The 15,480-nt window shown below is 40.9% G+C and overlaps 1 protein-coding gene across 3 annotated transcripts in view; it reads left to right on the plus strand.

Annotated features, from left to right (window-relative positions):
* asap2a (ArfGAP with SH3 domain, ankyrin repeat and PH domain 2a) overlaps window positions 1–15,250 on the plus strand; it is a 59,926-nt gene extending 44,676 nt beyond the window's left edge. Inside the window, exons 11-28 of one of the 3 annotated variants that reach the window (XM_078276681.1) lie at window positions 119–188; window positions 652–739; window positions 1,733–1,781; window positions 2,154–2,320; window positions 4,023–4,156; window positions 4,725–4,819; window positions 5,445–5,634; window positions 5,859–5,944; window positions 6,209–6,324; window positions 7,000–7,067; window positions 7,178–7,285; window positions 8,153–8,387; window positions 9,318–9,470; window positions 9,923–10,025; window positions 10,356–10,411; window positions 10,582–10,661; window positions 11,801–11,958; window positions 13,377–15,250. In XM_078276681.1, coding sequence (XP_078132807.1) covers window positions 119–188; window positions 652–739; window positions 1,733–1,781; window positions 2,154–2,320; window positions 4,023–4,156; window positions 4,725–4,819; window positions 5,445–5,634; window positions 5,859–5,944; window positions 6,209–6,324; window positions 7,000–7,067; window positions 7,178–7,285; window positions 8,153–8,387; window positions 9,318–9,470; window positions 9,923–10,025; window positions 10,356–10,411; window positions 10,582–10,661; window positions 11,801–11,958; window positions 13,377–13,404 — 1,984 coding nt within the window. In that variant the 3' untranslated portion in view covers window positions 13,405–15,250. The remainder of the gene's footprint in view (window positions 1–118; window positions 189–651; window positions 740–1,732; window positions 1,782–2,153; window positions 2,321–4,022; window positions 4,157–4,724; window positions 4,820–5,444; window positions 5,635–5,858; window positions 5,945–6,208; window positions 6,325–6,999; window positions 7,068–7,177; window positions 7,286–8,152; window positions 8,388–9,317; window positions 9,471–9,922; window positions 10,026–10,355; window positions 10,412–10,581; window positions 10,662–11,800; window positions 11,959–13,376) is intronic. The other 2 variants (XM_078276680.1, XM_078276682.1) reach the window with 2 other exon arrangements.
* Window positions 15,251–15,480: the final 230 nt, after the last annotated feature.

Raw genomic sequence — 15,480 nt, forward strand, 5'->3', positions numbered from 1 at the left:
CAGCCTGTGTCATAACTAATGCATGTTCTGTATTATAACTTGTGATCATAAATATTATATCATAAGTGTCTGCTCTTTAATTTCAGAGTTCACAGTGTATGTGTCTTCTGTGTTCCAGGTTGAGAAAAGTGTGGCAGAAGAGAAAGTGCACAGCGAAGAACGGTTACCTCACCATCTCACACGGCACAGTAAGTAGATAGTACAGCTTTTTTGACACACGGACAGGATCTATGTGTTTGTTCTGGTTAAAGCATGCACACTTAAATGCACACACATGTGAATAGACTTCCATAAATGCTTAATTTAGTCACACACATTATCTTCACCCATTAATCTGAATTAAATTAAACCCATGAATATATTAACAGAAAGTAGCTGAGAGCCACAGTTCACAAGTTAACATTCTTCTCACATTGCTGCCTCTGCTGAGCCTCTTTTAACTCTGTTTGTTCAATATAAAGATTTAGCTGTGGCCCGGTCAACTCATCTCACTGATGCAGCTCAACTCACATGTAGCAGCTTATCAGATGTTTCATTTGGCAGCAGCAGTAGTCAGATATGGTTAAACACAGCACTCTCACTCATTTATGTTGTTGTCATTACCCTCCCTCCCCACCTCCCCTCTCTGTTCCTCATCTCTCTCTCTGGCAGGCTAACCGGCCGCCGGCTAAACTCAACCTGCTCACCTGCCAGGTGAAACACAATCCTGAAGAGAAGAGAAGCTTCGACCTCATATCCCGTAAATTCAGCTCTCTCTCTTTGTCTTTTCATTTTATATGTGGCCTTCCTTAGCTTTTTGTCTGTTCGCACCGTTTTCTGTTTTCTTAATCTGTAAACGTTTCACTCAAATGCCTGATTTTAATTGACTCCATTCATCCAGACAGCAGCAGGCCGGCATTTGTTGTGCAGCAGTGTGGTTTTCAAATGTTTTTTTTATATTTAGCAAGCTGCAGCAAGCCAACAATAAGCAGATTTGTTTTTTTTTAAATATACATTAACACATGCAGCACATCTCAATCTAGCATTTAGCTTTAATCTTAGAATGAAATAACGAACAAAATTGACAGAAAATGAATCGGCAACTGTTTCACTTTTCAGTCCCTGAGAAATTGTGATAGACATTTTTCACTGTTGACATTAATCAAAATGTCTGCAAAGTAATCAATCATGAAAATAATCTTTGACATTGTTTGTTTGTTATAGTCCAAAAAGAGTCAATTTTTGTCAAATAAATTAAGTTAACTAAGCTGTACACTGCAGTCCATTACAGAATTTGTCTTTTCTGTGAGATGTAACTAATAATATTATTAAACAGTTGGGCATTTTAGGCCTTTTTTATTACCAGAGAGATGAGAGATGACAGGAAATGAAGGGGACATAACCTGCAACAAACATTGCATTTCACGGTCATTTAAGATGAGCCAGTTTTTCCACACATAAGAGATCCTGGCATTGAGCTGGAGAGGTTAAGCTTCAGCCACTAGAGACACAACATGATTTAAGTTGCTTTGGATACAGTGGTGTAAAAATAGTTCTCCCTGGTTATTAGAGAGTGATTCACATCTAAAGAATTGACACCCTCAGTCTGACCTGTCAGTAGGATACTTTAATGCCCTCTGTAGGGAGCTCAGAGCTTTTCCCTCCATCTGCACTGCTCGTTGATTCATGTTCTCCTCTCTTTCCTCTCCCATTTCTCTCTTCTGTTGTGTCATCCATTTCTTTTTTGTTTCAGACGACAGAACGTATCACTTTCAGGCAGAGGACGACCAGGACTGTCAGATGTAAGTGCCTGTTCCTTCCTGTGTGTGTTTTGTGTGTGTGTGTTTTGTGTTGTGTGTGTTCAGTCTTGTTCCTAAGTGCATCCTGTTTACCACCTCGGCCACTTCCTACCTCACACCCAGTCAGACGCTTGGCCTTGCCTTTACCTCCTACCTCCTGACTAATAACTGCCTTTTACTCCTGTCTTCTCTCCCCTTTTACACTCCCTCCTCCTTTTCTTCACATTTCTTTCTGCTTCGGCTGCTCCCATCCCCACCTCTCAACCTACTTTCTCCTCCTCCTCCCTCTATTTCTCCTTCTTCATCTGTCATTATTCTCATTTTCATCTGCCTGACTCACTTCTCCTATCTCCCCTCCTCTCCCCCCTCCTCCAGCTGGATCTCGGTGCTACAGAACAGTAAGGAGGAGGCATTGAATCAGGCCTTCAAAGGGGACCAGCATGTCGGCGAGAACAACATCGTGCAGGAGCTGACCAAGGCAATCCTGGGAGAGGTCAAGAGGATGACAGGAAATGACGTGTGCTGTGACTGCGGAGCGCCCAGTGAGTGGCAAAGAGAGATAAATGATTGGCAGCAAAAAATCAAAACGACGACCTTTTTAAATGACTGTAGATAACGACAAAAAGGATCACACCAGTGGTCACATATACTTTACATTGTTACTGACCTTTTCCCAGAGCATGCCATACGTATTAGACTCCTTTTCTTCCTTCCAGGCAACATTTAGTTATAATTTTCATTTATAATTAATAATAGTTTTGAAAATCAACTTGCACAGACATGATTCTACCATTTCATTATTGTTTATATTTTATTGCTTTGTTCCTGTTACATGATCACTGCATGATAATGCAGTAAGGAGCAGAGACTGTTTGGGAAAACTCAAAGAACCCCACATATCCCACATTAACCTTTTTAATGCAACGAAATGACCAAATTTATATTGTTTCTCATGACAACCATGTTTAACTGTCTATTTATTTATTTATTTATTTTAAATTGATTACTGACAACCTACCGTACTGTTTTTGGAGACCAATTCAATTGATTGTTATGAATTGAGATCCCTCGATTTCTCGGGATTTGAAATCTGCTCCCGGGAAAAATACCTGCAGGGAACTCAGGATTTGAAGCATGTGTGCCTCTGTGTGTTCACATACTTAAAAGTATGTTCTTCTCTTAAACCTCATTAACACTATCATGGAACTGTTGTAGCTATATTCCAGCCTTCAGATGCAGTAATTATGATAACACTACTGCCACAATTTGCATCACTGTAATCTGAGGTTTTATAGCACAGCAGCTGGAAGGATATGTGCATTTCCAAATTGAGAGAGGTGCAATGTGCATTTTACGCGCACAGCAGCGGTAACTTCATTGGTTATTTAAATCTCCCGACACCAGGACAGGATCAGTGAGAATCTAACGGTAATTATCCACGGTTCTGTGGTTAAAATCAAATTTCATTTATGCCGAAAAAACCTAGGAAAATAGTGAAATATTCTCTGGAAGTATTGACTTTAAAAGCATTGGGAAATCCTCTAACTTTAGTCTTGGCTTCCCTACTTTGTAAGGACATAAAGCCAACAATATGCAATGGATTATTTGAACATGACTCTGAAATAAATGAACAGAAACTATTTGCTTTCTGGAAGGTAGGAAATCAGACTGAAAATGTGTGGTATGCTTTGGGAAAGCAGTGATATACTGTATATGCATTGTTATGAGCTAATGGATTTGGCTGAATGCTGAAAGTCCTGCAGACTGGATATGGAGATATTACTGGAGATATTTTGTCACGACTTCGAAACAAAATCAGTTTTTCCTCAAATACACAAAGTTCCCCTAATCATCTTTTTTTTTTTCCAATCCCATGAAATGTCCTCCTCCAGACATGTATATACTTTCACATACTGTGTATGGTATACACATACATTAGATCCACACATACCTTGAGTATCTAGGTCGGACTTGGTTACAGTACAGCTTGGTCATTTTCTTCTGAAATTGTGTGCTGTGAGATAGTAAAAAGCCCTTCAGGCAGCTATTACATTTTCAGAGCCCATGGCTTTCCACAAGGACACATCAAAGTTGGCTCACGTGCTGCAGGAATTACTTTAGCTTTAGTGGTTTTTGCCCAAGGACAGCGTGTCACCCATATTAATTTCTCCCTCTTTGGCCTTATGTGTCGTTTACCTCCTCTTCTCTCCATTCTCTTGACAATTTTCCTTTTGTCTTTCTCAGACCCGACGTGGCTGTCCACCAACCTGGGCATCCTTACCTGTATTGAATGTTCTGGGATCCACAGGGAGCTTGGAGTCCACTACTCCAGGATCCAGTCCCTCACTCTGGACGTACTCAGCACCTCAGAGCTCTTGGTAAATCACTGTTGGCGTCCGTCTTCTTGCTGAATCACTTGACATCCCCTGTTTTTGTCGCAGTCTGAGTCACTCCAATGTATTGATTTTTCCGTGCGAATCGCTGTGGGGATTTTTTGGTGGGATAAAACTGGAGGAGAGGACGGGTGGGAGTAGATAGAGCGAGGAAGAAGTCGAGACAGGAAGGAAGGAGAGTAGCATCACCCCAGGCTTCATTCTCCTCTCCTCTCTCCTCCCAAGACCTCTGGAAGTCTCCACACTCAGAATAACTGAGATTTTTTTATGGCTTTCCTAATCACTGTTTGGTGTAGAGATTTACCGTCTGTGGGACGGTCGGGATTAAATGCTTCCAGTCATGATTGCTTTCCTTAGTGTTAAGACGCCAGTTGTGTTAGCCACAATTGGGCGTTGTGCAGTTTATAGGGCTCCACGCACACAGTAATGGCTCCTGAGGTGTGAGTTTAACAGGCAAAGATGACGGCTTTTAAATGAATGCATGGTGGTGCAGATAATGTCTAGAATAACTAGTTTTAATATGTGTGTGTCTGTCTGTGTGTGTGCTCCACAGCTGGCCAAGAATGTGGGGAATGCAGGCTTTAATGAAATCATGGAGGCTTGTTTAAGTGCTGAAAATGTGGTGAAACCCAACCCAGCCAGTGACATGTAAGTCACCCCTCCAACATCTCTCCTCCACACTCTCCCCATCCCCTCCTCTCTCTCCCTGTACTCTAGCTCTCTCTCTTCTCACTTGTATCACATTACACTCTGCCACAGCCGATCAACAACTGTTGACACCATCACTGTGTCATATTGACACATCTTAACCAGCAATCTACTGTCATCAGGTTTCCTGAATATGATTAATTGGTGCTTAAAATTAAACATTTTCTCCTACCTTTAGTAATGATTTATGTTTTAAAATACATGCCTTTGTTCTTATGCCTGCAGGGAAATGGCATTTTTTTCCTCAAACAAGAGTGCCTTTAATAGAGAGGTTTAAAGTTGAGTAGTAGCATATGCACAATTGATATTGTCACCAAGTTGGTAATATTTTCTCATAGTTTGAAAAAAAATCCCGCTTTTCCTTGCAGTTTAAACCTAATTATGAAACTCGATCAAGCACTGAAATGTTAATAAGTTGATTACAAAAATCTAATTTAGTGTTTTTATGAACTAGTTATGACTAGTGGCTTTTGATTGGTTTTAAAGCACAATCGCTCCCATTCACATAAAGACCATAAATGATACAGCCGTAACTGAGCAGCTGCCTCTTCACATTTCTAACCAGGCAGGCGAGGAAAGACTTCATCACAGCCAAATACACAGAGAAACGTTTCGCTAGGAAGAAGTGTCCTGATGCGCCGTCGCGGCTCCACACGTTGTGTGATGCAGTAAAGGCCCGGGACATCTTCTCGCTCATCCAGGTCTACGCCGAGGGAGTTGACCTCATGGAGCCTATACCTCTGGCCAACGGACACGTCAGTACACAAAATATTCAACCTGTGTGTGATGTCTGAAACTGAGTCTGTCCTTCAATGGTGACTTTGAAACTTTACCCCAGTTGTTTTTCTACCAGGAGTTTGACTTCTTACTCATCACAATCTGATGCATCCTTCTTGCTTTTTACCTCCATCCTCTACAAACACCTCACATTCCCAGGGAAATATGAAAACATGATGCATGTTTTATCTTTTTATTTCAGGAACAAGGGGAGACAGCCCTTCATCTCGCAGTCAGATTGGTGGATAGAACGTCTCTTCACATCGTCGACTTCCTCACGCAGAACAGGTAAACAAAGCCAGAAAACAACAGAGGACAAAACATTTTTTTAAATTAATTTTGGTTATTTATTACTTATAGAATGCAATGTGCTGGATGGAGTTTTAACTTTCCATCTGACTGTGCAGCAAACATTGAATGCACCATTAAAAGACACCACTTGGCTGATTTATGTCTCTTAACTCACCAAATTACAAAAAAACACAACACATTTTTTTATACTCCTGTGTTGGGATTTAAAGTTTTCCTCCCTCTGTCTGTGTCCCTCGGAAGTTTGAATTTGGATAAGCAGACGGCCAAAGGCAGCACAGCACTACACTACTGCTGCCTGACCGACAACAGCGAGTGTCTGAAACTGTTGCTGCGGGGGAAGGCCTCCATAGAGATCGGTAAGGAACCACACCAGCGAACAGCACAGCCGTGATGCATTCACTGACTCTTTCTTTCAGTAAAGAGAATCCTATAAACCATACACATATGAAAAAGGGCATAATGCGTATGTTCAATACTTTAAGTACATTTGGCTATTAATGCTTATGCACTTTTAACTTAAGTAAGATTTAAAGTGCAGGGCTTTTACTTGAAACCAAGCATTTTCACATTGCTGTAGTATTACTTTTACTTAGTAAGTACGAAGTTTAAATGATCTGCGTACTACTTTTACCACTGTCTCACACAAATGTTTTCTCTTGCTGCATCATCCTCTCTCTCTCACACACACACACACACACACACACACACACACACACACACACACAGACTGACACACACACCCCTCAGTCCAAGTCTTTCAGGTTTAGTTCTCAGAGGTGCGGGCTCTGGCAACAGACCATGGCAACTCTTTCTCACAATACTAATCTTTCTGCTCCACTGTGACATCAACAAAACAGCCAAATAATAGATACAGCGAGGAACCAGATAGTTGTTCAGTGTGGGAAACAGTCTAATTACACATTTCTCATGTCGCAGTAAAATGGGAGGAAAGAATATGGGCTGTGTTTGTGCTCACGCGGCATGTGGATACACTAGTGATTATATGTTGTTGTTGTTGTTTTCCCTGCTAGCTAATGAGGCCGGGGAGACGCCGCTGGATATCGCCCGGAGGCTCAAACACCTACAGTGCGAAGAGCTGGTGAGCTTACTATGTTTAGACCTGGCTTATGCCTGCAAAAACATTGCTTCCTGAAACCATGAGCTGTCAGTCATTCGTGTTTGCATGTGTGTGGATTTGTTTGTGTATAGTTGAACCAAGCGCTGGCAGGGAAATTCAACGCCCATGTCCATGTTGAATATGAATGGTGCCTGCAGCATGAAGACTTGGATGAAAGTGACGAAGATCTGGATGAGAAGGTGAGAAGAGTTAAAGTACTACACCTAGGCAAAGGGCTCTTAGAGGATGATGAAACTTAAAACAACAACTTGGAGAGCCCTAAAATATTTCTGTGAATGGATATTTTCTATTCTTTTGTTATTAATAAAGAAATATTTTGTCTTCCAAAAATAAAAAAAAAAGATGAATTAATTATTTCCTTTTGTTCTTTGAAATCCATGCATTGACATATAAAGCATTCCCACCATGTTGTGTTTATGTGAGGATTTCTGCCTGAAGGTTCTGAACTTTTAGCACATTTTGTTCAAAGAATGACCTTTTTGTTAAATATTTCAGTTAAACTAGAAAGTTTGCACTCCCGGAGGGGCTCAGTTGAGGGTAAGAAAGTACCATGTGTGTACTTTTTTTGAGTACCTTGAGCATTGATCATTCAGTATTTGCAGGGAAAGTGTATTTTGAGTTCACCTGAGCTCATAGCATTTGTTAGGGAGTGGATAGCTTTATGTGGAAAGTGTGTTGATAGGCAATCTTTTGGAATTTAATGTTGAAATATTGCAGACAAAGTTGAATAATGTTGAAATTGGCTTAATTGGTTTTAGAATTATTTGAAGATAGTTACTGTAGTACTGGTAAACAGTTTGTTGATTCTTCGTTTTAAAAGACCAAATATCACATTTGAAACAATATATGAAAACAAGCCTAAGAAGAAAAGACTGAAAATGGCAAAAGTCTGTGCGACTGACATGTACATGATATTTTACACTGTACAAGGTAAATGCATACAGTGAAATGATAGAAATCTGATAAATCATTTCTGACCCATTACATTCTCACATAATGTAACTTTTGGCCCACACTGACCCTCTGACCTTTTGCTGCGCCTCCAGCCCAGCCCTCACCGCAGAGACGAGCGTCCGGTCAGCTGTTACACCCCGAGCAGTAACTCCCACATCCAGACCAGTCTGGGCTCCGCGGGCCGCGACGCCATCGGCCTCGCCAAGGACAAGCAGCGTGCCTACATGCCCAACCTGGTCAACAACGAGACCTATGGCACCATCCTCAACACCAACTCGCCTCAGTCTGCCGCCACCTCTGCTCCGCCCCTGCCCCCGAGAAACCTGGGTAAGCTCAGACACGGCAGTATCAGAACTTTAAGAATGGAAGGCAAATGTAGATGGAAGCATTTGTAGGCAAAATGGAGTATCCTCATTTTATGAATATGTTAAAGTTTATATCAATGAATAGAGGAAAAAGATCCAGCTAAACCTGATAATCTTTCTGACCTGAGTCTGACCTATTTGTCTGCCTCAGGGAAGCGATATTTATAAAATATGCCCTGGAGGAACAACCTGGTTTAGATCTACAGTAAGTGATGGCCTAGTCTCATTTGGCCCTTGTTTCCAAAGCCTTTGTTTTAATTACTATGCAGGTCTTAGTGACTTTTTGACATGTTTCAACACCACAGATGTCTATGGGTACTGAAGCAAGGAAAAGTCACAATGGAGACGGATGGATGGGCAACTTTTGCAGAAAGTTGTTGACCTCTTTGCTATATGAAAAATTGCTATATGGCCTTGTGCATCCAAATGATCTAAAATCTAAAGGGCTACTTTTTATGTTGGAAATAAGTGTTTTGGGATACCAAATTCAGTGTAATAAAAGATGACTTGATGAAAAGAAAATCTAAAACCTTTACTGATGAGTCTTTTTATGAGCTGCTAAAGAAAAACCTCATCATAGTTCTACAGGCTAACCAACTTGTGACACGTACACCACAGTCGGTCTTTAATAACATTAGTGGCCGTCTGGAGTGCTGCCAACGGAGCGGAGGAGAAACAACCAGCTGTATTGCCCACCTCGCCCCACCACAGCCCCGAGCCTCGGCATTATCCACATTCCCTCTCCCCATTAACTGCCACTTTCAATTACACTCAAATAGACACAGCTTGACTTTTAAAGTGGACGCTGGTTCTGGCAAAGTGCAGTGCACTCTATCTGTGTCTCTTTTTTTCATCTTAATAACCCTTCTCTCTCTCCGTATCTCTGTCTCAGTCCAGTTATCCGGTCTTGCGGGGATTGGTCAGTCTTCAGTGTCCAGCAGCTGGAAGCCTGGTTCTTTAGACCTGGGTGGCCGACAGAGGTCATCCTCAGACCCCCCCAACATGCACCCTCCTGTTCCCCCCATAAGACTCACTTCAACCGGAGGTATGGACCCCAGTAGATCCGTTCCTCCTTCTTAAACTAGACCATTGCTACAGTGAAGTCATATTAGTTTAAATAGTGTTTTAGATTCAAAGTAGTCTGTTTGTCTGTGGAGCGTAGTTCAGTGTTTACTGAAAATGTTACTGTGAGGAGGCATCTAAATGTTTCATTTTCATATTGGGCTGGGAGAGAAAAAAAAAAAAAAACATAAGAAGAAAAAAAATCATTTTGAAATCAATATCTATGTTTTCGGATAAAATCCAGATGATATGATTAACGTGAAGCAAACTAAACTGAGGGGACTAGCAGCTTCAAAACCAGAGCTACAACTAATGATTGCTGTCATTATTGATAATTGTATTTGAACTAATTCAAGAGATGAATTAGTTGTGAATAAGTGATTAATCATTTATCATGTAAAAACCCAGTGTGATGATTTCTTTTTGGATGCCCAGGTCTTGGTCCTCCTGTGGCAAAGATGGAGGCCATGAGCATACAGTCCAAGTCGAGCCAGGGACCACCGGGGTCCAGAGCAGTGCCACCTAAATCCCCTGCAGGGTAAGGAGAAAAGGGAAGGGGTGAGGGGAGGGGGACATGTTTGCACATGGCTAACACAATTTTTCAAGGTGTCTGCAACTATAAATATAATGTTAACATGTTTAGAGTGTTTAATTCTGCAGTCAGTGCTCAGTGGCGCTTTTGTAGCTTAGCTACACAGGAAAACAATAGATACATATAATTTACAACACATACACAAGAACATCGTGCTTTACCCCAGGGTTGTGTATCTTGCTGTCGAATGCTTGTAATGTGGACATTTTTTGTTAGATTAGTCTTTATATGATTATTTCTTTGTTGATGTGAGTACATTTTTATTTTGTTTTACAGCAATGATAAAAGCTTCAACAGACCTCTAAATCGAACTACATCTATTGAAAGACCTGGTGAGTATACAGATCAGAGAGTTAAAATATCAGTTTTGTTAGATCTGTTTCTGTCCAGTTTCCAGAAAGTTACATTCACATTGTTCTAGCATATGTCAGGTTCTGTTTCTTCTTTGGAAACGTGGAACGTTTTGTTGTCGTTGTGATATAATTTCCTCTTCCTGTTCCAGCTAAGGAAGTGCCAAGATGCCCCCAGAACTCCATGGGTCAGTCGCTGCCTCCAGCCCCCACGCCGAGGAAGGCCTACCCAGTGAGTCCCCTATTCTTCCTGCTGATTATCATCCAGATATTGTTTATTTGTAAAGTGCTTAATCATTCATACCATTGTACAGATCCTCTGGCTGCTGTTTTTTCAAGTCATGGTTTATTCCATTATTAGTGTTGTACAATCCCCTTCAGTGCCCTGCAGGTTGAACTATTGTCTCAGTGTTTCCAGTGTCCAGTGGAAAGAGCTTCTTCTCAGTTTTTGTAGAGAAGCTTTTTAGCTCCCTTTTAGGGTTTTTAAGGTGGAAGAATATTTACAGCTTTCTAGCCTGCAATTACGAATAACAATGACATTTATTTTTGTTTGTCAGTCAATGGAGAATCCTAGGATTAAAGCAACTTTTTCTTTTCATTTTGTGCCTTTGTCTCAGAGCCTATGCTGCACCAGTTACATGTTATCACTGGATGAATCAGTGGATTTCAAGGTCCTATATCCGCTCCTTCCAGCTTAACCCAGTCCTTTGTACAATTTCAATCAAATTGAACTTTATTGTGCAAAGAGATTAATTCCTTCGGTCAGAGGTGCAAAAACTAGACAAAAGCAGTACAAAATACAAAAAGTAAAACAGTAGAGCCGAATCCTAAAGTCCATTTTATTTGTATAGCCCAAACCTACATGTAGAGTTACCTCCACGCTCTAAAAAATTGCGGCGTTATACTCCTTATGTTGACTAATGATGACCGAGGAGGAGTGCACTCAATGGCAAGAAGTCCCCTTATTTACAGAAGCCTTTATTAACCCCAAATCACAAATTTGCCTCTAAGGGCTTTACAGTCCTTCGTCCTTAGACCCTCAATTCGTAAAAGGAAAAACTCCCCCAAATCTTTTAATGGGTTGGTTAAAAAAGAGGAACACAACCAGAAGACTGTACACTGTCGTCCCAGGGAGCTTTGCCTTGTAATGTAATTGGACACAGTACAGGTCAATGACTTCATCTTCTCTGTGTAACTTGGCCTTAGTTCCCAATAATAATAACAATAATAAAAAAAACATCCAAATAGTTAACACACACACACAAGATAGGAAAAAAGGCAACACAAGACAGAATGCACCCACCAAATATTCTCTACCATTTCTCTCTCCTGTGCACAAACTTGTTTGTGTGCTTTTTTTCTGCCTCTCAGAAGCAGAGGCCGAAGCGAGTGAAAGCCATCTACAACTGTGTAGCCGACAACCCAGACGAGCTGACCTTCTCTGAGGGCGAGGTGATCGTGGTGGATGGAGAGGAGGACCAGGAGTGGTGGGTCAGTATCTCTCATGCTGCAGGCTTCAGTGTTTCGGGGTGTGTTTTTGCATTTTGAATACTTGTTCTCAGATTAAAGCACAAAGCGCTCCCAGTCTAACTCTGGTCCCACTCTGGTCCCAGTTTTACCATATGGATGTCCGTGCACTTAGTAACCATGGTGGCTAAAGCAAAAAGCCATGACCTCATTCAGGCTGATATTCCCCCTCCTCCTTTTTTTCCGCCTGCTGCTGCTTCCTCTGTGGAGCCCCTTGTGTGAGCAGCGACCAGCTGCAACTTGTTTTCCTCTAAGCCACTTCTGCAGATATGACCGTATTTAGTCTCTCTCTCTCTCTCTCTCTCTCTCTCTCTCTCTCTCTCTCTCTCTCTCTCTCTCTCTCTCTCTCTCTCTCTCTCTCTCTGTGTCACTGCATGGATCCTTAAGTCCCCCAAGGTCCCCGTCATGCTCCCTCTCTGTCCTGTATTCAGCAGCGTTATCACTCTTTGTGTGTCTGAAATATCGAAATGAAAGCACAGTAACGATGGCAGCACGAAGAGGAGATGATGTCAGCTGTAGTGAGTGTCACTGTGGTGCTTAGTTGGTCTCTTAGCTGGAAAACATTACTGTATTATATGACTCAAGCTACCAAGTTTAATTTTTCATTTCTGAGTACACATTTATTTCATAAGAGAAGTAAAAAGGATGTTTTGTTGTTTGTAACACGTTTTCAGTTTTCGAAATTGCTTATTATTCTGTATTTATTTCCTCAATGGCATGTTTCACTTTCAGCCTTGTTTTGTTGGAGCAGAAACATGTCCTAGCTTTTTATTTTCAGGTATAGAAGACGTTTAAAATGACTTAAATGGACATAATAAGTACTGTCTTCTTTATCGACCAAGGTAATAAATGGTGTTGTTGGAATGTCATTTTAAATATTTAGATGTTAATTGTGTTTTAGCCTCTCATAGTCCGCTATGTGTGCTCCATTAGATGGTGGTTAGTAACGATAGCTATTGGCACTGATCTCCTAATGCACTTCAACTTTAAGTTTATATAGCAGTTCTCAGATTTATTTTTAAACTATAGATTACAAATTAGATTCAAATATTTATTTAATTTTTTCCCACACATAAAGCTTTCATATATACGTTAATTTCGGACTAACTCAACGGAACCTTTTTCTGTATGTTGTAATATCTTGACTTCCACTACGTAGACATTTTACACAACTGTACCCTTTTATCACAAGGAACGTGTCATATTCACTGAGAAAAGGCAGATCTGTCTTGGGATTTTAACAATCGATATTGAATCTTTCAATGGCGATTCATTGGAAAACCCAGCCCTAGTATTTAGTGGTGTTTTAGTCTTGTGTATGTGCTCTAGATAACTTATTTTGTTGACTTAAACCCAACATGGCTACAAATAGCTGCCTTTTATCATCCTCTGACGTCGCCTCTGTCTTCCCTCTTCACAGCTGGGCCACATTGAAGGCGAACCGATGAGAAGAGGAGCCTTCCCGGTGACATTTGTACACTTCATTGCTGACTGAAACATTCCTCTCTGAGTCTCAAGATGCATCGCAGGATGCAGCGCCCCTCCTTCACCCGTCTATCCAGCCAGCTGGCAAAAACATCCACCATCGTCCCAGTGTTTGTTGTCGACATCATCATCTTCATCATCTGCAAGCTTCTTAGAGTGTCACTGCTGGATAAACCCCCCTCGGCTGCAACTTAGTATGGCTGTCGTCAGGGCAACCATAGCAGAAAGTCTGGGTGTCACTCCATTGCGAGGCATCATGGGACTGTATGTGGTTTTAATGCTTGCTGTTAATGTTTCTGACAAAGACTCTTTAAGATTTAAAAACAATGATTGTAGTGAATGAACTCTCGCAATAAATGCACTTTGCTTGTCTTTATCCCTGTTACAACATAAGACGACATGCAACGTAATGAAGGTTAATATGTACAGTATTCATTTCATCCATTTTCTGTTCAGCTGCATTGTACAGATAGTACTGAGAAGACTACAGCAATGTATTTTAACTTACTAACGACTGTAAATGTGAAAATAGTCAACATGCTTACATTCCACCTCTGTGCATGAGCAGTTTTAAATGCCTACCTGTTTATAGGTGCGACCATTCAACTCTGTAGTAAGCCTCCAGTGTGGAGGTTTTCTAATGGTGCTAAATTAACCTGGAATATGCTAGAAGCTGCACCTGAGGATCGCTTCCCTGTCCCCATTTTAAAGACGGACTGGCATTGAAAGGGGGTGAAAATAATTTAAAAATAGCCTCTAACTCATCACACCTGCGAGAAACCACTTTCTCCCAGGTGTGTGGAGTGATGGAGCAGCTTTTCCACACACACTGCCTGCACTGTTTCATCGTAGAGGATAATATTCAACAGCAACACTCCAGTTCTTCCTCCTGTACTGTTTTTAGGTCGAATGCTGACACTGACACAGAGCTGCAGCAGCCAGTAATTACCTTTTATGCCGAGTCTGACACCTCGGGCTGTCTTCGCCTGTCATCTGCCTTATTAGAGGAACAGGAAGGGTTTGTGTGTTTGTGTGTCTCGTCTGCACAGAATAAGCTGAGAATGAAAGAATATTGAAGTAAGAGGACATAAAAAAGAGAACATGGGAATGTGATGAAAAGCAGGAGTTGGCTCTCTGACTTTTGTTGCTTCCTCTTGCCTTTGAGAGCACTCAGACTTTTTGCTGATTATATTTTTTGTTCACAAATGAGCTGAATTTAGTCTCCATCTTTGACACTATACAGAGAAAGAAATAGCCTTCCTCCAGCTTAAGCCTCCTGTATCTGTACATCTCTGGGGTCCCATAATGTAGAAAGATGAGTTTATCAATAGTGTTATGAAATATAAATACATGTAGTAATTAACTTCATTTTGGTTGCAGAGCAACTTTCTCTCTGTTCATAATGTTGATATTTAGGCATTTAACCTGAAACCAGTGTTCCGTGGATTTGTTAATGATAAGAGAAGTGCATCGTAGCTGATACTCTCATGTTTAATGAACTCACTAAAAACAGGAAGATTTAATAATCTATTCATGTAAATAGATTTGATTTCGTTGATATTTATATGTAAAGAAAAGTTAACCCTGGGCAGTGAATGTCTGTGTGCTGTGGTAATGAGCAGTTACAGATACAACCTCAGCTGGACGTGTGTGTGTGTGTGTGTTGAATACACAAATACACACACAACTAGGAAAATAAACTTAATTCATTCTCATTAACTGTCTGTGGATCACTGCATTGACTCTTAACTCTATTGTGCTAGTAAATGGGAAAATGAAACTGGAATAATAAAATATGAACAAACAAGGCTTTGCTCTGTTTCTTAATGAAGATCCATTTGTGTAAACAAATGCCCACTTTTACTCAATTATTGCTGACACCAAATCCTGTTTATTTGGGGGATATTTCAGTCTAAAAAAAAAAAAAGGTTGAAGGTAATGACCTGCATTTAAAAAACATGACACCATTTGACTGGTGTGATTCTTATCAAACTAAGTCAGATGATGTATCAAGAGCTCCCTCTGATGGGGAATATTTC

The sequence above is a fragment of the Sander vitreus genome, chromosome 20 (assembly GCF_031162955.1).
Source record: "Sander vitreus isolate 19-12246 chromosome 20, sanVit1, whole genome shotgun sequence".
Classification (NCBI taxonomy): Eukaryota; Metazoa; Chordata; class Actinopteri; order Perciformes; family Percidae; genus Sander; species Sander vitreus.